The sequence below is a fragment of the Urocampus carinirostris genome, chromosome 10 (assembly GCF_059441175.1).
Source record: "Urocampus carinirostris isolate Australia breed hairy pipefish chromosome 10, RoL_Ucar_1.0, whole genome shotgun sequence".
Classification (NCBI taxonomy): domain Eukaryota; kingdom Metazoa; phylum Chordata; class Actinopteri; order Syngnathiformes; family Syngnathidae; genus Urocampus; species Urocampus carinirostris.
The window spans coordinates 30,202,409-30,225,852 of record NC_142358.1 but is presented as its reverse complement, the minus strand read 5'-3'; the positions used below and the strand labels follow the sequence as shown (position 1 = coordinate 30,225,852).

The 23,444-nt window shown below is 38.7% G+C and overlaps 1 protein-coding gene and 1 long non-coding RNA gene across 3 annotated transcripts in view; one reads left to right on the top strand and one right to left on the bottom strand.

Moving 5' to 3' along the window:
- Window positions 1–1,057: 1,057 nt before the first annotated feature.
- Window positions 1,058–21,540, top strand: scn2b (sodium channel, voltage-gated, type II, beta). Of its 2 annotated transcripts, XR_015851502.1 has the most exons (6): window positions 1,060–1,323; window positions 11,978–12,138; window positions 12,210–12,426; window positions 15,574–15,766; window positions 18,463–18,530; window positions 18,798–21,540. XR_015851502.1 is itself a non-coding variant. In XM_088345462.1 (4 exons), the coding sequence occupies exons 1-4, from the start codon at window positions 1,242–1,244 to the stop codon at window positions 15,768–15,770; spliced, it is 657 nt and encodes a 218-aa protein (XP_088201588.1). In that variant the 5' UTR covers window positions 1,058–1,241. The 2 variants fall into 2 exon arrangements, 1 of the variants encoding a protein (XP_088201588.1); XM_088345462.1 differs by lacking the exons at window positions 18,463–18,530; window positions 18,798–21,540 and having other exon boundaries at window positions 1,058–1,323; window positions 15,574–15,770.
- Window positions 2,028–23,444, bottom strand: part of LOC148358651 (uncharacterized) — a 32,913-nt gene continuing 11,496 nt past the window's right edge. The window contains exons 4-6 of the long non-coding RNA XR_015851503.1: window positions 15,553–15,747; window positions 11,972–12,062; window positions 2,028–2,312 (exon numbers count right to left, since the gene is read on the bottom strand). This is a non-coding gene — a long non-coding RNA (uncharacterized LOC148358651). The remainder of the gene's footprint in view (window positions 2,313–11,971; window positions 12,063–15,552; window positions 15,748–23,444) is intronic.

The window sequence follows — 23,444 nt, the reverse complement described above, 5'->3', positions numbered from 1 at the left end:
AAATAATTATAGCTATGTATAGTATTATACAGTAGTGCAAAGAGTGCAAGAGGAGCAGCTAACTAGATGTGCAAAATGGGCAGTCAGGTAAAGTCACTATACAATAACAATAACAAATATGATATGCTATCATCATACAAATGTACAAAGCATTAAGGGGCCGTGATCAATTTCCATTTAGAAATAAAACTTTATTTATCAAAACAAACCTAATATAGTGTAGATACAAGAGCCTGTGGAAAACACACAAAATGCTAATACAATGACAGTACCCAAAAAGTACATTGTAAAGAACAGTCAAAATACATTTTCTATGCGCATTGGCTTTCATTTATTTCAAACATTTTAGAATAATAGATCTTTGATTAATACACTGAATTAGTTGAATGCTTTTCAGCCAATTTATATATATATATATATATATATATATATATATACATACACACACAGGGAAACTATTTCAGAATGCTAAGTCTTTCTCTTTTCTTAATCTGCTGATTTAAATGTTTTTCAGAAAAAAAAAACATCTTCTGTGAGTTGCCATCAAAAATGGGGTTTGTCGTTTGAGGTCTCCTCAAAACGTTGAAAGTAGAATATTTTAACAATGCCCAACTGAGTTAAATAGAGCCTTTATAATTTATTTCCCACCGCGCCTATCTGCTTTTGTCTTATGCTGTTCGGAATGTGCAAAACATTATGCATTGGTAGGAGGAAATGGGGGCAGTCCGAACGCCAACCCAACCCCCCAAAGAGCTGAAATAAGATTGTATTAGAGCACGTCCTAAAAAATGCCCGTACTTGCACGTGCAACATAAGGAGCTTGACAGAGGCTGGAAGGTTGACTTCAACCAGAAGGACCCGTACACCTCCTTGAAATTCGCAAGTTTTTTGAAATCCCTACAGATCATTAATAATTCTTTATTCTTCCGTTGGATCCAGTCAGGTTTATTCACAATGGTATCTTGAATATATTTAATGAATTAACACAAAAAAACACTCACCAAAAAAATGATTCCGTTTGCTCCATCTTCGCCCTCCCGCCTGCGTCGCAAACAATCAGGCAACCATGAGACCAACCGCCATAAGGCTACAGACACTGCCAGCCATGTCCTGCCTCTAAACAAACGCCGCGTGCTTTTTATTTTTCTTTCAAGCTTTTTTATTCACCCTAAATCATATTTCTGCGCCTTTTAGTTACCATCCTCGTGTTTTCTTTCCCGAAGACGTAAAAGGCATCAGCCATGTGTTTGAGTGCGCTGGGCGAAAGGATCTCTGACGTTCGGCTTCTGCTGTTGTCGGTGATGGTGATGCTGGCGCTCTCCGGTAAGAAAGAAAGATATCCTATTCTCACATCTTGTCCCTATTTTTGTGACGTGGGTGTGAATTGTTGAGAATAAATAACGTTTTTCGTCGTAGAATGTTTTCAAAACAACAGCCTTCGCCATTGCTGCCCTTATTTCTAAGGCCTGTGGTCCAGATTTCAAAATATTACAAATGAAGGCGATACTGTAGTTCAAGATTTTCCGTGAAGGCCTGAGACAAATATAATAATGTGTAAAGGATTATGTAATATGTAAATAATGTAATGTAAATAATGTAATGTCTAAATATAACAAAGTGTAAAAAAGAGTGTATGAGATTACACTTGTCAAAACACAAACAAACCATAATTATCGGGCGTATAAACAGATGATGATGCTGTTATATCACATGGGTTATACATTAGCTTGGTATATTATTTCACATTTTTAGAGCGTTCACAATTTAAAAATATGTCTGCTAATACAATATCAAATGAGTTGAGCATATTAATGGGTCGTTCGGGAACCAGACGGCTCTGTGAGCTGACTCTTTGAAGTGAACTATCCATACTGCTCTCTTTCTTTCTCTCTTCACTCTTTTTGTATCCCTTTCCATTTCTCTTGCTCTCTTTTTCTTTCTCTCTTTACTATTTCTCTCGTTTTTTTTGTTCATTCTCTGTCTCTTTCTTTCTGTCAGGACCAGGACGGAAACAGGACCCAATTGCGTAGCGTTTACAACAAGTTTTATTGAAGGAAAGAGGAAGGGCTGCGCCCACGATCCGGTGTTGGCTGGACGCGGGAAGCAACGCTATCGTACTCGGATTGTGATCCAAACACGGAAGTGTCAGGGGCGGAATAACTGGTTGGTAGCCGGGACTGGGAGAGCAAGGCGTGGTCAGGGTCGGAAACGAGTCGTAACCAGAACAGGAGAGTAGACGTAGTTGTGGACGAAAAGAGGTCTTAAGCCGGGATGGGAGAGCAGACGTGGTCAGGATCAAAAACAGGTCAAAGCTGGGGGACAGACAGGAGCAAAAACAGGTGGGAGTCAGGGTCAAAAAAAGGCTTGCCTAGTGATAAGTGAGGTTCACAGACGGCCTGACCAAAGGAGACAGATAAGAGTGGGTTCAAATAGCGACAGGAAGCCAATCAGAACCCGCGGCGGTAGGCGCCTAATGAGCATGCACAGGTGAGTCACATCAGTAATCATGACACTTTCTCTTTTTCTATTTCTGTCTTTCTTTCTCTTTCACTATATTTCTCGAATTCTCTTGCTCTCTTTCTTTCTCTCTTAAACCTCTTTTCTCTCTAGCTGCATTTCTTTCTCTATCACTCTTTCCCATATTTTATTTATCCTCTTTTAAGTCATTTTGTGTATACTACTACATCGTAAATGGAAATGTCTGGATTAAAAGTAACAAAAACAATGTGAAAGGCTGTTTGGAGCCAAAATACCTAAATAACTCACATTATTACATTTTGTCACTATGTTTGGGAAGTGGATAAGAATTACAGAAATAAGTCACCTCTTTCACCGAGGCATGTTTTTAAAACAGCTACCTTTGCCATATTGCCCTTAAGGGCCATCCATTCATCCATCCATTATCTGCACCTTTTATCCTCAGTAGGGTCGCGGGGGTTTAGGAGCTTATCCCAGCTATCTTAGGGTAGGGGACCCCCCAAACTGGTTGCCAGCCAGTCGCAGGGCACACAAAGACAGACAAATTGCTAATTCACACTTAGGGACAATTCTGACGGGCCGATTAGCCATTTTGCCCTTATTTTGAAGGCCACATTTCAAAATATGAAGATAATTTAACCCTGAGTTAAACATAACAAAGGCTCTTAGACTTGTCAAAAACACGCCAATCATTAATATAGGGACTCTATATAGATGAAGCACAATTAACACGTGTTCATTTATTATCCCGTTACGTCACTGGAGTCCAAACATGCATTTTATAGTTTTTTCAACCTTCAATTCATTGATTATCAATTCATTATCAATTGGGTTGAGAATAGTGATGGTTCGTTTGTGAACGATAGGGCTCTGTGAGCTGGCTCTATGAAGTGATTGATGAGAACCGGCTACCTGTCCATTAGGAGCCACCTCTCTTCAAAACGCTCTCTCTTTCTCTTTTTCACTCTCCATATCTCCCTTTCACTCTATCTGTCTTTCGTTCTCTTTCATCCTTTCTCTCTCCCTCTGTTGCACTCTCTTTCGATCTCCTGCTATTGTTTTTTCTTGTGGTCTCTTTCTATCATTCTCTTTATTTCCTTTTCTTTCTCTCTATCAATCCCTCTTTTCTTCTTGTCTCACTTCCTTTGTTTATCTTTTGCCTTCTCTTTATTTCTCAGTTTTTCTCTTTCTTTTTCTTTCTCTTGTACACTTTCTCTTGTCCTCTCTTTCCCCATATCTCTCTGTCTTGCTCTGTGTTTTTCTCTCTCCCCCTTTTTCCCTCTCTCTTTCTCTCTTCTCTCGACCCCCCACCTCTGCTTTCCCTCTCTCTCTCTCTCTCTCTCTCTACCCCCCACCTCTGCTTTCCATCTTTCTTTCTCCCCCCCTCTCACTCACTCACTCTCTCTCTCTTTCATTGTTTCTCTCTCCATTTGTTGCACTCTCTTTCGATCTCCTGCTCTTGCTTTTTTGGTGGTCTCTTTCTATCATTCTCTTTTTTTCCTTTTTTTCTCTCTATCCGTCCATCTTTTCTTCCTGTCACACTTCCTTCGTTTCCTTCTGTGTGTCTCTCTTTCTTTTTCTTTCTCTTGTACACTTTCTCTTATTCTCTTTTTCCCGTATCTCTGTCTTGCTCTGTATTTTTCTCTCTCTCTCCCTTTTTCTCTCTCTACCCTCCTCTGCATGCCCTTTTTCTCTCTCTCCCTCTCTCTTACACTCTCCCACTTCCTCTTTCTTTCCCTCTCTTTTACCCTTTATCTTTCACCCTCCCGCTTTCTTTCATTCCTTATCTTTCTCTTTTTTTTCTTACTTTGTCTCCTTTGATACTTTTTGTCTTTTTTATCTGTGTCATTGCATTATTTTACCTGTTTTTAAAGCCATTACCTGCACACTGTAACATAATTGGCAATATATGGATTAATGCAACAACGACAATCTGAGCCGTTTGGGAGACAAAAAGAGCCGTTTCTTTTTCGTGAACAGAGCTAAAAGAGCCGGAATTCCCATCGCTAGCCTGAACTGTTACTATGGGTACTATTATAAATAAAATTAATACTTAGCGAATGTGTGGAGAAGGTGAGGTTACCCTATTTGACAATATAAAATGCATGCGGGCAGGGAAAACCTGAGGCCTAGTGGGCTGCCTGCCACACCCTTTCCGGTCGCCATGGCAACATGAGAAATTGAATGTGAGGATAAGCGTGCGTTTTAATGAGAACTTGATTTACATTCAAGATTTATTCCCTCCTTTAGGAGAAACGACCGACATTTTAAAAGTGCAGATATTTTTAAGCGATTAGCTCTAAATCTTCAGTTACGGTGAGTGTCACTAGGGGGCGGCAACAGGCCGCGCAGTGAAATTAGCACGACGACACTCAGTTTTATCAACATCCTTATTTACAGCAGTTTAAATCCAATTTATTCCAAGTCAGGGTTTCTCATTATTTTTTAGAAAAGACAGACTTTGCATTAAAAATCTCGAGACTCGACGTCCATTTAAAATGTTAAAATTAATTCCAGGCGCCAGTGTTTCTTTTATGTTTGTTTATTTGGGTAAACCTTAAATTATCATGTCGCTCAGGAGGTAATATAGGTTATTTGTGTTGGTCTATAATCTATTTTTGAATTTGAAATTTTTTGAACCTCTTTCTCGTCTTGCCAAGTCGTGTTTATTTGTATAGCCCTTAATCACAAGAAGTCTCAAAGGACTGTACCAATACACCATCAATAATAATATGTATTACACTAAAAGGGAAAAAATACGTATTAAAAAACTGCAATAATACTACTACAGTGATTCTATAATACAAAAATACTATTACAGCAATATTGCATAACAAGTAAAGAACTATTGCAGCACGGCAGCTCAGTTGTTAGCGGGTGTGTGGCGCAGTTCTAAGGTCATGGGATTTAACCTTCCTGTGTGGAGTTTGCATGTTCTCCCCGTGCTTATGTGGGTTTCCTCTGGGCACTCCGGTTTCCTCCCACATTCCAACATGCATATGAGGTTAATTTGCCGGTCCAAATTGTCGAGTTGTCTGTCTGTGTGCCCTGCGACTGGCTGGCAACCAGTTCAGGGTGTCCCCTGCCCACTGCCCGAAGATAATTGGGACCCTACTGAGGGCAAGCGGTGCAGATAATGAATGGATGGATGGAACAGTGTGTATTATTTAGCGCCTCCCAGTGGTGAAATAAAAAATATAATCCATCAAAAAGGTAAAATGATTTAAAAATAGGAAAATATGCATTAACAATCATTAACTTTTTTCCAATCATTCATAGATAGATACATTTGCATTCATTTTACATAACATGAGCCTCACCTAGAGGGAGCTTACATATTTGTCTGTCATCTTGCTGACACGTGTACACAAAAAAACAAAACATTGCCAAATGCTGTGCAAAAATTTGAAAATAAAATTGGTGCTGTTTGTTCACTTTGAGTAGTTTGAATTCTTCTATTTATTATTTAGCACTCAACATCTAGTGCTCAAATGAAACAAACACTTTTTAAATCATAGGCTTCAGAATTTAAACGAAAATCTATATAAACACAGACTGGATCACTTGTAAGTTGGTTTTAAGTTGAATTTGTCCTGCAGAACTCTTTTTGTATGTTTAAAGTTTGTACAAGTATGTTTATGGCTTGTATAAGTAGCCTGTACTGTTTAGTACTAAAAATAAACACTTCATAAAATACTATGCTCTATAAAGATAAATAAAGTTGAGTTTAACTTGCTTTTGGAAGATGCGCTTCAAGAGGTCCTCCTCCATAATAAAAAGAGGCCGAAAAAAAGTGTTGTGACAATTTTCTCAACCACATCAAGCTTTCTTATTCCACTTTTGTTTCAAAAGAAACGGCTCACCTCTTCTTTAAAATTTAGACAAGATATTAAACAATAAAAATGTCAAAGTTCTTAGCACGTTGGCGATAGTATAGACATAGACGATATAGAATGTTTACACACGAACTAGGAAGAGGAAGCGGATCCGTTTTCTTCCGGGTGGATGCTGAGTGACCTCTCACAGCGCCACATGCCGGTAGCGGCAGAAAAAAGCACTACAGTAATGTCCTCTACTTGGAAAATGTGCACACAATACAAAATCTAACTTACAGCAATGTCTGAAAATGACCTTAAGTAGGGCAGCGTTTGTAACTCTAGTCTGCACCAAGTTTACATAAAATGTCAAAAACATGTCAATAACATGTCAATAACATGTCAATAACATGTCAATAACATGTCAATAACATGTCAATAACAGTTTGATTGAGTGCTCAATGTGATAGAGTAATGAAATACCTGGGGTTAGATTGCAGTTTTTTTTGCAATTTTGATCTTTAAATCTAGCCCTGCTCTTCTTTATTTATAGCTTTCCCCAGTTAGCAGTAAATGTAACTAGATGTGTGTTACAAACTTGATCTTATCTTTAGCTTAAGCTAAGATTCAATCCCCAAACTGCTCACCAATTTTGCCCAACAGTATTGTTCAATGCTCCCTCCAAACCACACTCTTTCACTAGCATCCACTCAATGTTATCCAATAGTGACCTTGAGAGATACACTCAAGAAACAAAGACAGAGCATATATTGTAGACACGTTTCTTCGGAAGGTAGATGAGGAAATGATTCAAGACTACCAATTTGGGTACCTGAAGTTGGTATGAAATAAGATGAGGTAAATGAGGCAGGCAAGCAAGATGGGAGGGGCAACAAAACTGAGGTATGCACAAGGCTTCCTCACTGCAGTATTTGCTGTCTTTGCTAGAGTGCCTGTGTCTCTTAATGTATCTTTCCCGCACAGGTCTGCTGAGTCATTCATTGCCATTGTACAGTGGATATAAAAAGCCAGCAAACCGTAGTGCAATTTCAACTTTTGGAATAACAAAGACACTTCTATACCTCATCTCATCAGCTGCACCGCTTATCCTCAGTAGGGTCGCGGGGGTGCTGGAGCCCATCCCAGCAATCATCGGGCAATGGGCAGGGGACACTCTGAACTGGTTGCCAGCCAATCGCAGGGCACACGGGGACAGACAACTCGCTCGCTCATTCACACCTAGGGACAATTTAGAACGGCCAATCCACCTGAAATGCATGTCTTTGGAATGTGGGAGGAAACCGGAGTGCCCGGAGGAAACTCACGCAAGCACGGGGAGAACATACAAACTCCCCACAGTCAGTCCGTTAGCTGGATTTGAACCCACACAGGACCAAGACCTTAGAACTGTGCCGCACACGCGCTAACCACTGCGCCGCTGAGCTGCCCCACTTCGATATATAGGATGTTAAGTTGTAGTTGACTTTCCCTGACAGTTTTTGGGGTTCTCAAAATGTACTACATAATCTATAACTTAAATTGCATCAGAGAATTGTTAGTTAGAATATCAGTCATGAGAACAATCCAAAAGTAGTGGCATGACCTTAAAGGGACATTGTGTATTGTGTAGCGACTCCGAGTGGTAAAGAAAAAAACATTCACTAAAAAAGTTTAATATTTCACGGTTGCCATGGCGCCCAATTGGCCCCGCCCAATTGGCGCCACCTGCGGCTCGTTGACGGATTGGCTTTTCGTCTATTTAAGCTCAGTGCTCGCACTCTTCCTTTGTCAGCCCGTCAACGAAACTCTGCCCCACAAGACATGGGTTTTGACTCAGTCCTGTTTCCTGTTGGTATTTCCTGTCCGGTATTGTTCCCGTTTGTTTTTGTCCTGTTTAATATTGGTTTCCAATTTCGTTCCCATCTATTTTTGTCCTTTTTATTATTCTCTTCTGTTTTCGTTCCCGTCTAGTTTGTCCTGTTTAATTTAGATGTCTTGTTTCATTATCAATCCTGTCTGTCCCGTCCTGTCCGGTATCGAACCTATCCGTCCGATATCTACTCGGGCAATTGGTATCAATCTCGTCGGCCTCTGGCTTCCTATCCGTCCACGCCAGACTGCTGCCCAACGTGCATGACTCCCCATTTCCCGTAAAATAAAAGGCTTGTGTGAGAAACATCACGCATTTGGGTCCTGATCCTGTTTTGGTCCATGACCCAATATTGATTTTAATAACAAGCAGAAACACATGAACTGTCATATAAGCTTGCATCTTTAAAAATACTCGAAGGTCAAGAAATCAGCATTTATTTTACATAACATGATTCTTACCAAAAGGAAACTGACTTAAGTGTCTGCCATCTTGCTGCTATGTGTAAAACCTTTAAAAAGCAAAATGAGATGTAAAATAGCATGTTTGGTCACTTGAAGTCTCTGTAGTTTGTATTTTTCCTTGTGGTTTTCAGCACTTGTTTTTGGTTGCGCTACTCCAGAAGTCGCCAACCTTTTTGAACCTGAGGGCTACTTTTTGTCACTGATTAGCACGAAGGGATATCAGTTTAAATTGTATTCCTAAAATAGCAACTAATGCTCTTACTATCTTGTTACAATGTTAGTATTGGTATTACAATGTTGTAATTATTATAAGCAGGGTTGAAATAAGCAAAGTCAACCAATATAAATTTTTTTAAAGACATTGATCATGTAAATGATGACATTGACTTGTTTACTCAATGCTGACAATGTCATGATTTCTGATCCGAGGCACCTGAGCCTGCTCCTTTGGCACCAACTGCCTCGGATGCTGATTGGCTACCTGTCACTTTTTAAATCCCCGTCTTCCTGTCACTGGTTGTCAGTTTGTCTGCGAACCTCAGCTCCTGCTATGCAAGCCTTTTCGACCCTGACTTTCTCCTGTCCTGATTCCTGTTTGATTCCCGGCTCCGACCCCTTTTCTGAACTCGATTCCGTTTTGCTCCACCGTCCCGGCCAACGATCCGTTCTTCCCCCGCTCCCAACACTGCCTTCGCTCGCTACAGAAGTGCAACTTCCGCGTTCTGAGCGATCTGCTACCAGTGACCGACAATCACCGGATCGTGGGTGCAAGCCTTTTCCTCCTTCTAAATAAAACTGTAATAAACGAACGCAAGTGGGTCCTGTCTCCGTTTCTGGTCTCTGACAGACAATGCCCACACTGTAAGCATGTCTGTGATGTTTACAATGTTAAGAACATGTTGAGGGTCTGATTTAGTCCCCGAGCCTTTAGTTGGACACCTGGCTTTCAACTTTCAACTACTGCAATTAATGTAAACTGCAAAAAAAAAAAAACGACCATATATAAAAAAAGGAATCCTTTTTTATCAATAACAGCGACAAGGAACAATATTTAAAAACACAGTGGCTGTGTAATATGTCACTGTACCGTGTAGTTCAGGTGAAAACAAGTGCTACAAAGCACAGGGAATAATACAAACTACAAACACTCAAAGTGACCAAACTGCACCATTTTTCTTCTTACTTTTTTTGCTTAGCCTTTCACAAGGTTTTGTTTTCTTAGTGTTATAGCAGCAAGATGATGGACGATCATGTCAGTTCCATCTAGTTGAGCCTCTTGTTATGTAAAATAAATTCACATTCCTCGACCAACGAGTATTTAAGAACAATGCAATATTATATGATATTCCGTGTATTTTTGCTTATTATTCAACTTAATATTGTTTTCTTTTTAATAAATAACAATTTTTTCAGTCGGCGCCAAATAATACGCAATGTTCACAATGTTTTAATATAAGGTAAAAACATGCACACAAATTATATATATATATATATATATATATATATATATATATATAATGTGTGTGCACGCTGCAGAGAGGCAGGGGTGCAGCAGCAGTGGGAACTGAGCCAGAAACACCCGACTGCAGAGGAGAATGGTGCAGAGTCCCATCTCATATACACACCCACATTTTGTCTGGGGGAATGCAGATTCTTGCTTAACAAACTTGTTATAAGTACATTTTCGCAAGTAAATGAAAACATCATTTAATTTGAGCAACTGCCACAAGTTTGAAATAGACTTTTAAATTATTCTTTCATCTTTTTTAAGTGAAAAAGGAAAATTTAGGTATGAAAATCTCTGACCTTCTGGAGGAATTCACGATTTTGAAGTCGGAAAGGATGACCTTCGTGAATTGTGTAGATCCAGGGAGAAAATGTTTTAATGCGAGACAATTGAAGTACCAGATGTACCAGCTCAGTAGCCTAGATGGTAGTGTGCCCGCTTTGAGACTGGGAGGTCGCTGGTTCGCGCCTCGGCCGAGACATATCTAATTGGTATAATGGCGGCGCCCTGTTGGCTGCGGCTGCATCGACTCGCTGCAACGGGTCAGGTGTATTGACATTTCGTTCTGTGTACATTGTTACAAAGAATGACAATACAAAGGAAATTATTATTATTATTATTATATTATTATTTCAGGGAAAAATGTTAGCTTAGTTATTAGCATGATCAGGAGCAAGCTAGCTGGAGGGAGTAAATCACCACAGTAACTGAGCTGAGCAAAATCTAACCTGCTTCCATACAAGTTACTTGAGGCTTAATTCAGCCACGTTCAATATTTTGTTGTGTTGTACAGAACCCGAAAAATATCAACCCCCGCCTCCCTTCTCACCTTTTTCACCACCACCCATTTTTATGCCTGAAATCTAATCATTAAGGTTGTCTTGTCAAAGGAGGATATACATTTTTTTTATCTTCTGCCATCCTGGTGCAATCTAGGATATTGTCTCCCAAAGATGTATTTCAGTTAAGTTTATTGTTTTGTCCGTTTTCTCTCTAAAGGATGGGTAGATATGTAGATATGTAAAATAGTGTTTTGTCATATAATTCCATACATAAGGCGCACCGGACTATAAGGCGCTACAGTTACAGTATGTTATGCATCCGTTAGATGGTGCCGCGTTAAAGGGAACGTCAACAAAACAGATAGGTCAGTCAAAATGTAAAGTTGACTGTTTTTGGATGTGTATTTCTCAGACTTCCATGCAATGAAATTAACCTGTTTTTATATTCCTAAATATAAAAACAATCATCACACACAAACACATAGTGACGTTTCAAAGATCAGTCTAATTTCATTGTTTGTAAATACGTTTTTCAATCTTATTTCCTTTTATTTTGAAATCGCGCTTGTGTGTGACTTCATTTCCTGTTCATGTGTCAAAAAAATAAACCACGCCTACTGTACGATTGGGGGGTGTACGGCCGGGGATTCTGGGAAGATGGCTGCTCGGTCGTGCACGTTCCATTCGCGAGGGAGGTTAAAACCTAAATGAGTGTTTTCATCTGAGTAATTCTGCCAACAGAGCGTTTATATCTTGAATAGCTCTCACACAAACTTTATTAATAGATTACAAACCAGGTTTCTAACAACTCAATTCACTCACAAAATGAGTAAACGTCTGTATTTTCGTGACATATCTTCAACACCACTTGCGACTCAATGGTCCATATATAAGGCGCACTGTGTTATAAGGCGCATGCTCAGCTTTTGAAAAAATGCAATGCTTTGAGGTGCGCCTGATAGTGCGGAAAATACGGGAATTTGAATGTGAAAAAAAGATAAAATTCAGGCAATTTTCCTACTTTGAACAGGTTATACATAATATGTATTTGTTACCTTTAGGTTGTCGGAGTATGGATGTCATCGTGCCCAGTAAAGTCAACGCAATGAATGGCTCAGATATCAAAATCCAATGCACTTTCACTTCCTGTTACAAGATAGACACAAACAAGTTTGTCATGAACTGGACCTACCATGAAACTATCAACGATACCGAAAGAATGGTAAAGAAAGAAAAGTCAAATTGAACTAAGACATTGTCAGTTTCAATTAAAGTTTTTGTGTGTTCCCGTAGTTTTTGGCTTACTACAGGAAGAAAGGAATGGTGGCTTTGCTTCCCGAGCGCTTTGGTGACAGGGTGCTGTTTGCGGGAAACCTGGAAAAGAATGACCTCTCAATCACCCTTCTAGACGTCCAAGCGGAAGATGAAGGGATTTACAACTGTTATGTGATCAATCCTCCTGACCGCATACATGGACACGGAGCCATACAGCTCAAGGTCTTTAATGAACGTAAGATATTAACTTTTATTCTTTTTAATCCTAAGATCGACCCCGGAGATACCGTGTCTTCATTCAATAGATCATTTTCTTAAAGCTTTCTCAAGAAGACCAGTTTTTTTCAATTAGGCACAGAACGTGTTGTATTCCTCCCCCAAATTATGCAGATTTAGTTTCACCTCATTTTACCATCGAACCATTTTACAAATGTTTCGGGATCCGAAGTTCCCGCCCAGCTAAAATCTTCCCTGTTATACGGTCAGTTTTCCAATATCCAAATTCAATGACTAAACCACTAAAGGTTAGCGCAGGTACGTGCCAACAGCATCCTGCGTGATTTATTAGCTAAGTGAGACTGTTGATACCCCCCTCCATTATATCACAAAATGGTTTAGTCCGCTAATTAATTGGTTGCAGCCACTAGGGTTCTGTTCATTTTTACCATTGCGCATTGTTTATGTTTCCAGCCAGTGGTCCTGCAAAAAGAGGGGAGAAAAAGAGAGCCAGAGCTCCACTTACAATCAAAACTAAGCCAAATGTTATCACAAAATATGAAAGTGGGGTCAAATTTGCAAATTTGGCGAGGAAATTTGGCATAAGCATGTCCATGATCTCCACTGTCTTAAGACAAAAAGAGACCCTTAAGTCTGCAACAGTGGTTAAAGCTATCACTGTTTTATCCAGAAGGCGATAAATGGAGATATGGAAGAGCATCTTATGAGTTGGATATGCTGGGGACACGATCAGGGAAGAAAGTTTAGGAATTGTTTGCCTGCTGGGAAAAACTGCAGACTTTTATCACAAAAATGCAAACAGATAAAACCGAAAGAAGACAGTCGATTGAGATGTTCAATGAGAACTATCCGGTTGCATTACAGCCTAATCTTGTTTAAATTTTATTTAAATTCGACTTACAACTGTTTCATTGTACAATGTCACAGCTGGAACCAAATAAATTCGTAAGAAGGGGTACCAGGCCAGGGGACTCGAAAAATGTAGACTCAAAGTTGATGCATCTAGCTCATAGCGGTGATGTCGTTGAAGGAACACATCGCTTTTAACATAGACAATTCCTTATCACAACCTGTGAGGCAGCTCTGAAACAGATGGCGATTGTCATGAACCTCTCATTTCTGCTTGGATAGATTGGAACTTTGTTTACCCTGTTCCTGGGGGGCTTGGGGCTGTTTTGTAGTAGTTAAGTTATTCGACCTTCAAAAGCTACATTGGGTAAGTTAACCTGCTGCCGTTAAAGCATGCGTTCCTTCCTTGCCTTTGCCTCCTTTTAGGTGGGCGATTGTGGCTTTTTGTTTGGATTTTCCGATGCGTGTCGCAGTTGGTATAATATTGTCCATCTAGCTCCCCGTCAGTGTTGAGGCTGCCGAAGGCTTCCTGTTTTGATTAGCTCCCGGTAGCTGTACACTGATCGGCTAGCCCGTTGTTGGTTTCCAGTTAGCCTGGCTGCTAACTGCGTGTATTTTAGTCCATCAGCTTTGCATTTTTCCCAGCTAGCCCCTGTTTGGCTGCTCGTTCTTTGTTGTACCATTACTGCATCTTCGTGGAAACAAAACATAGCCATTCTCCACAAAAACTACCAACACTTGGCTCAAATTACTCGTGACCTCTTTGACTAATTAACACATCAACCAATATGGTGATTGTCTTGCTTGGGTGCCAGTCAAAGACAGATAAGGCTGTTTTCAAAATGCATGATCTCGGAAGATAATTGGATTATACCGATGAAATGGATATACCGTAAATTCCGGACTATAAGCCGCAAATGTTGTCACAAGCTTTCAACTCTGCGGCTTATGCAATGATGCAGCATTATCATGTGTTTCGGAGTAAATATTTTACACACTTGGATTCTATGGATTATCCTTGATGTAACAAAGCCATTTTCGTGGACATTCAAAGAAGTTGAAGACGGCCAGGTGAGTAAAGGTGAGTTACGCTGGCTTTATAGGTTTCAAGTATCTTGTTTCAGACCGATTGTGATGTTTCTCTAAAGAGTATACTTTGGTCATCATATCTTGAATCTCAAGGATTAAGCTTTCCAAAGATATGTGGCATGTCATATTTCAGTGACTGGTGACATTGTACAGACACTTGTTTGTTTATCAAAAGTCCAGCGGGCCGTCGGAACGTAAAGGTTTGAGGTACTGTATATTATTAAAACTCTTTCGTGTACTGACTTTCTTTGTAAATATCTTGTGTTTCAATGTGGGCACGTGCGGCTTATATTCAGGTGCGGCGTATATGTGTACAAAGAGGTTTTTTTTTCTTTAAAAATATACCAGGTGCGTCTTATAACTAGGTATGCTCTATCGTCCGGAATTTACGGTAGATTTTATGCAAAAAAACATACAATTTCCTCACATTTTGCATGTTCAAGAAGATGGGAATACCTTTAACTCGGGCAGCAACCATTTTTCCTAATGCCATAGTGGCTGACCAATCATGGTGAACCTTTTTTTTCAAAGCTGAGCCATGATTGCTTTTAACCTAAGCAATGTTATGGCAAGTAGTAATAATACTATGTATACACACTGGCCTTTCGTTTTTTGTTTCATGTTTTTTTTGCGTTGTTAAATTAGTGAGTTACTTTGTAGGTTGTGTATCTCAGGTAGAACTTTGCCAAGGAGTGGCTAAATATTTTTTGTAAGATAAATGTTGGGGAATATTTTTTAGGAAAGTTTTTATTAAAATTTGCCACTCAGAAAGCGACATCACCATGGCTGACCAATCAAAGCAGACATATTTTCCCGAATTTAAACCACGACTGGTTGTCACATGTGCCCTGACAGATTAAATCAACAACACGTGGCAAAATGGTCACCTTCGGAATTGTCTAAAAACAAGTGGAAGTTTCTGCTTGACTCACGATCACATTTATTGCTGAGTGATCAAACTGTGTGTGTTGCTTTAATGCTGTGGACTTTCTGCTCATGAGTCAGCTTTTTTATTTATTAATGGCCAACGATAGACTGAACTCTGTCCCTCAGCATCTTTCTCCCACTCGCACACTAGCCAGGCTAACTCAGCACTACTTCCTTTCCACTCTGTTAAATCAGCCCAGCAGAGCTTTTAGCCTAGCGCCGCACTCCATTTCTGTCCTAAACTTAGGATGTACTTAACCTTCTCCTTCGCTTCCCTCAGTTCCACCGCCGAGAGACTCGACCATTGCCGTCGCGATCGGGGCATCGGTGGGAGGAGCGCTGGCTCTCCTCATCCTGTCCATGGTAGTTGTGAAATTTCTCCGCCATTATCTCAAAAAAGATCTGCCCCCAGAGGAGAAGATTGAAGAGGAGGGGAAATTGGAGGCAGAAGGTGCTGCAGAGGAGGGAACAAAGTGAGGAATCACAAATTCAACTCAGAAACTCTTGTTGAACCATCACATAATCGAGGCCAAAATTAGGGGTGGGTGAAACTGGGAATTTGGGTGTCGATCTGATCCAAGTCAATGCAGGGCTGTTTCAATCGGGACGAATCCGATATTTTTTTTACATGGATACGTCACAATCATTGAATGATGGAGCCCTTCCCTTTGAATTAGTCTATACAGTATTAACAATAAACACAGCATTTCAGGCACTAAAAAGTTTAGTTACACCTGTATCAGAATAAAAGACAAAGTCTCACCCAAAAAGAACTGTAACAAAAATAGAAATACTGTGTGACAGTCAACAAGCCAACTAAAATATCTTTTATTGCCCGATATTTTGAAAATAAAGTCATTAAGAATCCCTTTTGGGTGTGTTGCCACAGTGACAATGGATTTACTACAGGGTTTTGTTCAGGAACAAAAACATGTTTAAGTCAAGTCAAGTCATTTTTATTTGTATAGCCCTTAATCACTAAGAGTCTCAAAGGGCTTCACAGGTTATTACACAGACTATTTTTTCAGACTATTATTACACCATCCCCTTATCTGGAACCAACATGAGGGCAAGGAAAAACTCCTCATCATGAGGAAAATGAAGAAACCTTGAGAAGGGACCGCACATGTGGCATCCCCCTTTCAGGATTTTACATTTTTGATTGCAGCTCGTCTCTCTCTCTGCAGGATGAGCTTTATTGTGTGTTTATGTAAATGTATGGTGTTGCCACAGTAGCAAACCACTTTACCACACAAATTACCCCTGGCATTGTCTTTTCCTGTCATTGAAAACAAGTCCACACTGCACTTCCTCTTTGTCTCTGACTAAAGATGGGGTGGGGGTGATAAGGCTGGCTATCCAAAATTCTCTGTCGCCCTCTCCTCTGGCTTGAAGTAGCAGGCTACCCAGTGGCCAGTTAGCGACAGGGGCAAGGCAAGTATTCATAAAAGTATGCCTGTCTGACACCCTCTGGGGCTAGGTCATTTGTTTCAAAGTTATCATTTTTCTTTTTTAGATAAATGCAAACCAAATGCTAACAGCGCTAAAGAGCATTAAATTTGTAAAAGAACTGATGTCCAGCATGCGGACTGAATAAATAGTACCAGGAAATAGACATATAGCGGGGACTATTAAGCCGAAGTTGCAGGGAACAAGCGTACCAAGCAACTAGTTTAAGATTCCAAGGGCAGTCGGACCACAGTTACCAAGGGTGGACGGGCCGCAGACTAAGGTGGGACATGGTTGCTATCAGGAAAGAAACAGACCAAACCCTACCAGGGGATGACCCAGTCGCACCAGTGCTGGGAAACCACTAGCCTGACCCGCACGTGTGGGACACGGAGAATTTACTCTCCGCTTTAGTAGGAACATTGTATTTATTTTTATTTAAAGTATGACATCTAAGGCAAAGATTATACGTTTTTCATAGCTCCCACTTTAGTTTGTATATAGTGATGTGTTGGTTCAGGTGTTAAACTGCATTCACTGATTAGTTAAACTGAACTAGTTAATGCATTCAATGCCAAACATAAAAACCTTTTTTTTTCTACTGTTTGTAAATAAATGAGTTATGCCTAGAGGAGATCCCTTGTCATCCGTGATTATAATAGGTAGGGTAGGCTGCTAAAGTAGGCTGAATGGTAATACATGCTGAAAAACAAAGCTAAACATTCTGAGTTGAATTATTTTAACTGATTCGTCCAGCCTGAGAATTGAAAGTCTGAATCAGGCCCCACAGCCAAACTGAGTTTGTACTGTTACCCAATGCTAAATCTATTGCACCCTGGTCATCCTTGAAGGGGGATTACAACTTGTGAGGCCCATTCTCAAGGTTTCTTAATTTCCTCGTTCTGAGGTTTTGAGTTTTTCCTTACCCGCATGTTGGTTTAGGATCAGGGGATGGTGTGATTGTAGCCTGTGCAGTCCTTTGAGACATTTTGTGATTAAGGGCTATACAAATAAATGTGACTTGACTTGACATCCCTGGCCTAGGCATCTCTGCTGGGAAAATCAAACCTTTTATTTACTATACTGACTAAGTCCTGACACTAGTTGTCAGTGACGGCTCTCTTCTTAAGAAAATCAACCTGAGCCCAAAGTAGAAGTAGCAAAATGCGAGAAGAGCTCAGTAACTTGAAATTTGAAGATGGTTCCTAAGACTCACCTTGACATCTGACGATGTGGAGTACAGTACTCCAAATCATGTTTAAACGACCTAATTGTGAATGCTCCGATTAGGAAAGCGTTTTGAAATGATCCCCTACAAATCAATGAAGGCACGCTCTGATTTGCAAGAAATAAGTTATTTCACCTCCAAAAAATGTTCAAAGGAATTTTTTGTGGAGGATTTGACCAATTCCTGAAAAAGCAATACTATAGAAACAAAAACAAAAAATACAGTCTTTCGTCTAGTCGTTAATATTTGTATCCAGTTGGCCTAAGACAATTTTCAGTGGGATGTTAAAAATTGGCGGGTTCCAGTAGAAATCTTTTTCGAGAGTTCATGACAAGTTGTATCCGTACTAGAAAAATGGAATTTGTCCAGCTTAAAACAGATTACAAGACAAATTCTTGAGACTTTTTCCTAACGTGTTCTGTTCATAATTTGTAAACAAAGCTTCACATCGTGAGACCGTCTTTAACCAATTTAATTTTGTGACATTTGTAGACAACCTTAGATGGGCCATCAGAACAAACTAACTGGCTGCAGAGCTGCCGAACCAAGCACTTCCCCTGGTAAACTTCTTTTCCTTGCCTTTAAAATAATACATAGAAGGACTGTTATCATATTGTGTATTAACACTGTTTTCATAGCCAATATATTATTAAAGATATTCATCAAAATTTGAATATTTCAAAGATGGAAAAGATATTTTAATGTTTTTTTCCCTAGTTTGACACTGTTTATTTTATGTTAAAATGCAATACAATGATTTTACTTTATTTTTTGATCGCTTATCTGAGGTGCCAACAAAATTTGGGTTTTTTTTTGTTTTCTTACAGAAGATATGCGTCCTCGTTGCCTGTCCATAAGAAGTACTGATTCATGAAGCGCTTCGAGCATCCATTCCTTCTGCATGTTTGTGTTTTTCACTGAAGTTTTTTGTTTGTTTTTTGAATGTCTGTGTGTGTGTTTCTTCACAGGCCGCGATTACAACGTCGGTACTGTTGGAATCTTTCATTGAGCAAAGAAACAAATTCGGGATAGGAGATCTTTGGCAGGTTTCTGCTGTAGGATTGAAATCTAGCTACAACAAAAACCTGGAAAAATATATAGAGTATTATGGACCAAAGTATATTGATTCTAATTCAGCCCATGTTTGATGGGGTATGGGTCAGGGTTGGGACTGCTTCCACATCAAACTCATCCAATCAATGGTTGAAGAACTTTGCACGCTAGGCCTAGGAAAACTCCTGATTTAATGAATTCAATATTGTAGTGACGGAAGCATACTTAATTCTAAACTTTAGGCCAACTTTTGGGTGATAAATAAATTGATTAAACCTTGCACTATTTTCCAAATGTGAATATTTTATCATAGGGGAGACGATATTCTCCCAATATAAATAAGCTACGTATAAAGTGTATCGTGTGCAAAGCAATGTGGAGCACTGAACCAAAAGCAATTAAATTGCCTTAAGCTCAAAAAGCATATCAGTGATCAACAACAAAAAATGAAAAGCGTACCCTAGCAGAACAGATAAGGGGTTTTTGGCCTCTTTTTTCTTATAAGAGAATTCATTGTTGCCTTGAGTGTCTCTCAATTTTCTTTCTGGCAACCATTTTTTGTATTCATCCACAGTATAAATGTTTTTTGTTATGATAGAGAAAAATACTCAACTTTGAAAAATACTGTCCGCTTGTTTTACCATAGCATTCCTTCCTATTCCATTTCCTTATAAGTTATAGCAATTATAACTTAATTCATGTAGTAAAAGGGTACAAAACATTGATTGTATCTTATCTCAACATTCCAACAACTGCCAGACTTTGTTTTGTTGAGTTCTGCACCATTAGCACTTGATAATATAAAAGCATGTACAGTGCACTATAGTGCCCTTAATGCATGTTTCACACATTCTAATACGTACCAATAGTAGAATGAGATACCAACACAAGTCCATGCATGCTTGATCCTATCCATAGTGTAGCAACCGTTTATTTAAATAGCACATGTTTGATTGTGCGACAAAATGCTGCCTAGATGTTTTGTATGTCTTTCCCTAATTTAAATATCTCTACAAGAGTATAATCTAGAAGCATCCAAATGAAATCCAACTGGGGTTGGCTTTTATAGTGATTTACATTCCATTTGCAACAACGCAAAAGTCTTATATTTCGGTGGATGTGTGTGTGGGTGTGTTTTGAAAAATGATCATTACTGTATATCCTTTACTGTTCTAGAGGGTAAAGTCACAGTTTTGCACATTGTCAGACATTTTATTGTGAAAATCAACTGTTGGTTTTGGACCCAAAAGTAGGTTGCAGACAACTTGTAAAAAAGTGTTTTTGTTTTGTTTGTATATTAATGTGTGTCGTATGTTGCCCCTCTACATACGAGCTACTACTAATTCGAGATAGAAGCTGTCTTTCGAGCAAAAATATTGCCAGACAAACCAGAGAAAATGCATTTTACGAGATTTTAGGCTTGATCCCGCACACTTGCTCTCTTGTGCTCCCTCACTCCTCCAGCACCACTCTCCCTCAATTGTCCATCACTACACATATATCTCAGTTAGCAACCACCGACTTACTCAATGGTAAGTTTATAATGAAGTCGCATTTTTTTATGTTAATCCTATTTTATTGTATTTTCATGTTTAATTACTATTTGAATGTGTTTTTGTTATCAGGAAGATGTGTTTTATAGTTTTATGGGGTTAACTTGGATGATTTTAGGAGGCTGGGAACGGATTACTGGTTTTCAGTTATTCCTTTTGGGAAAATTTTGTTCAAGATTTGAATAATACAACATACGAGCTGGCCCTAGGAAAGAACCAATCTCATATGCAGAGGGGCCACTTTATTGATTTATTGTTTTATACATGTACAACCTCAAAGTAAATTCACAATTGTTGTCAAAGTCGAAACAGAAAATAATTTACTCTCGAAAGAGTTACATTTTTTTCAATAAAGTCTTTTTTTTACCTGGTAGTTAATCAGAAACGTGTTTGTATAAAAATCCAGTCAACAACTTTATAAAATTTATGACCACGTAAATAAGAAAAGATTGTAAAAATACTCTCATGTTGTGCGTAAAATTTGCTTCATATCTCTACTGCAGTTTCCCTTTGCAAGGACTTCACAATTTATATCACGATTAAAAACACATAGAGTAACCTTTATTTTTTCAGTTACTTTATTCTATACCTTGAGACCAAATGATTAACTTCTACACAAATTACATACTGTGACTGTTAATATTTCGAGAGAGGGTTTTCCAAACAAAAATGCTTGATTGCTAACTTGTAATAAACACGTTTTTGTTTCATCACTGTATAAAAATGCGGGGCCCAAAGTCTCACCAAATGAGCACCAGTTTTACATAATGCATTTGAGAGCATGTTTTTAAAAAAGTGTTATGAAAAAAAGCATCTGAAACGTTATGTAAATTGTATTGGAAGGAAGACTTTGATATCAGAACATGGCATGGTGATTGTATGCTAAGGAAGATCACACTATGTTTTATTTTAAGCACTGTGAATGTTGAAAAAGTGTACCATGTTAATAAAGTATTTCATCATAGTGGCTGGTTTGTTTTATGACACAATTCGTTCAGTGCATTTAGATGTCAAGAAATAAGTCATTGAGCATTTTACTTGCCTAATTAATTAATTCAACTTGCAATACAAAGGGATAAAGTGAATTCTGATGCCGCGATTTGAAAAAATCACTATTAAACATTTAAAGCGTGGTTGGGCAGTCGAGAGGTAAGGTTTTGAGCCCGGACTTGACCCGGGCTTAAAATGACCCTTCGTGGAGGATCTGCACAACATGCATTTACTTTTAATCAAGTAATTATTTAAACAAAAAAATCTTACCACACTATCAGTTTCCCTCCAAATATCACCAAATTTTCATCCTCAGTGTTGGGGTAAAAGACGCGCTGCTTCCTTCTTCCACCTCCCTCACGTCAGACGTCATTTTCGCTTCTTGCCAATAGCTTGCAAGCTTTACTAATGTTCTTTCTGCTTTTTGGCCAAATCTTTCACTATTTACTACTTGCAGTGCACACCTGATTTGATGGACTCAAGTAAACCCCAAGCTGTGTAGTTCAGGTTGAAACGCACAATGGGGCGCTTAAATACGCACAGCAGAAGTAAAGCTATGTGTCTACTTGGCAGCAAATTAAAGCATCGGGTTTATTTTGGGCTCGGTTACCAAATCAAGTAAATCCTTTGGGTTTGGGCAGGTTCGGGTTCATATACCTGCGACTCGGGTCGGGCTGAATTTTTTTAGGGCCGATCGTACCTCTAAGTGGGCACGCAAGGACATGCGGTCCACATCGAGTCAAATTGGGGCCAACCAGAGATTTCTGCTTCAATTAGCTTCCTATAGTAAGGTGAACTAACTGTATAAGTACCAAAGTCGGTCACCCAGTCATAGTGCAGATAACGGGAAAAAATAGCATTTCTGCCTAACTCATGTACGTGAACTTAGATTAATTTTTTCTAGTCATTTTTTTTCTCATGAGTCCTAAAAATTAACAGACATTTATGTAATTAGTGTGACGAAAAATCTTGAAGCATTGTTTAACACTTACTATTTTCATATCATGTATTTCATCTATTAAAATATTAATTTAATTTTACATCAAAAACTCACTAAATGGTCCTTTTTATTTTTGAGTTTAGGGTCTGTGGGAGGTTGGCCAAATTGGGTTTTCCACCAGAAAATCTATTCATAAAACATTCCACATTTTTCAAATATATATATATATATATATATATATATATATATTCAAATGTTATTTACAAAATACATTGTTAAGCATAAAAAAAGAAAGAATTAATATGATAATAATCAATAATTCAGGTGAAATGCACTTACATTTAACTTTCTTATTAAAGCAGGGGCCTCAAACTGTCATCCCGAGGGCGCAAGTTCGAGACCCCTGGTCTAGATGTAGAATTAATACATCATCAAATTTTTCATTTATTTGGTGTGTGCTTACATTGCTTTTGACAAACCCCCCAATAAACCATCTCTTTGTAAAAGCTGTTTTTTCTTGACTGACCTAATAATTATGAGGTTATTTTATTTTTATTTTTTTTTTTTCAAAAACCTGTCACATTGTTTTGTATTTCTAATTTTATTTTATTTTTTTCTCATTTATTTTCACTTCAAGCATGTTGTATATTGTATTATTTTTGCTTTATTATTGTATTGTTCTCAGCTCAGGGATGCTGTTTTTTCTTCTTCTTGTTGCTCCCAAACATGCTGCTGGAAATGTGAATTATATTGAAGTATCTATCTATCTATCACATCCCAAAATTAATAAAATAAAAAACAAAATAAGTTTAGACACTTCTTCTTTGAATTGTTTCTATTTTTTATCAAGTCGTACATGATTATATAATATATAATAATAATATAATCATTTGCTGGTCCATTTAGGAATTGTCACATGGTTTGGGACCACAGAAGTG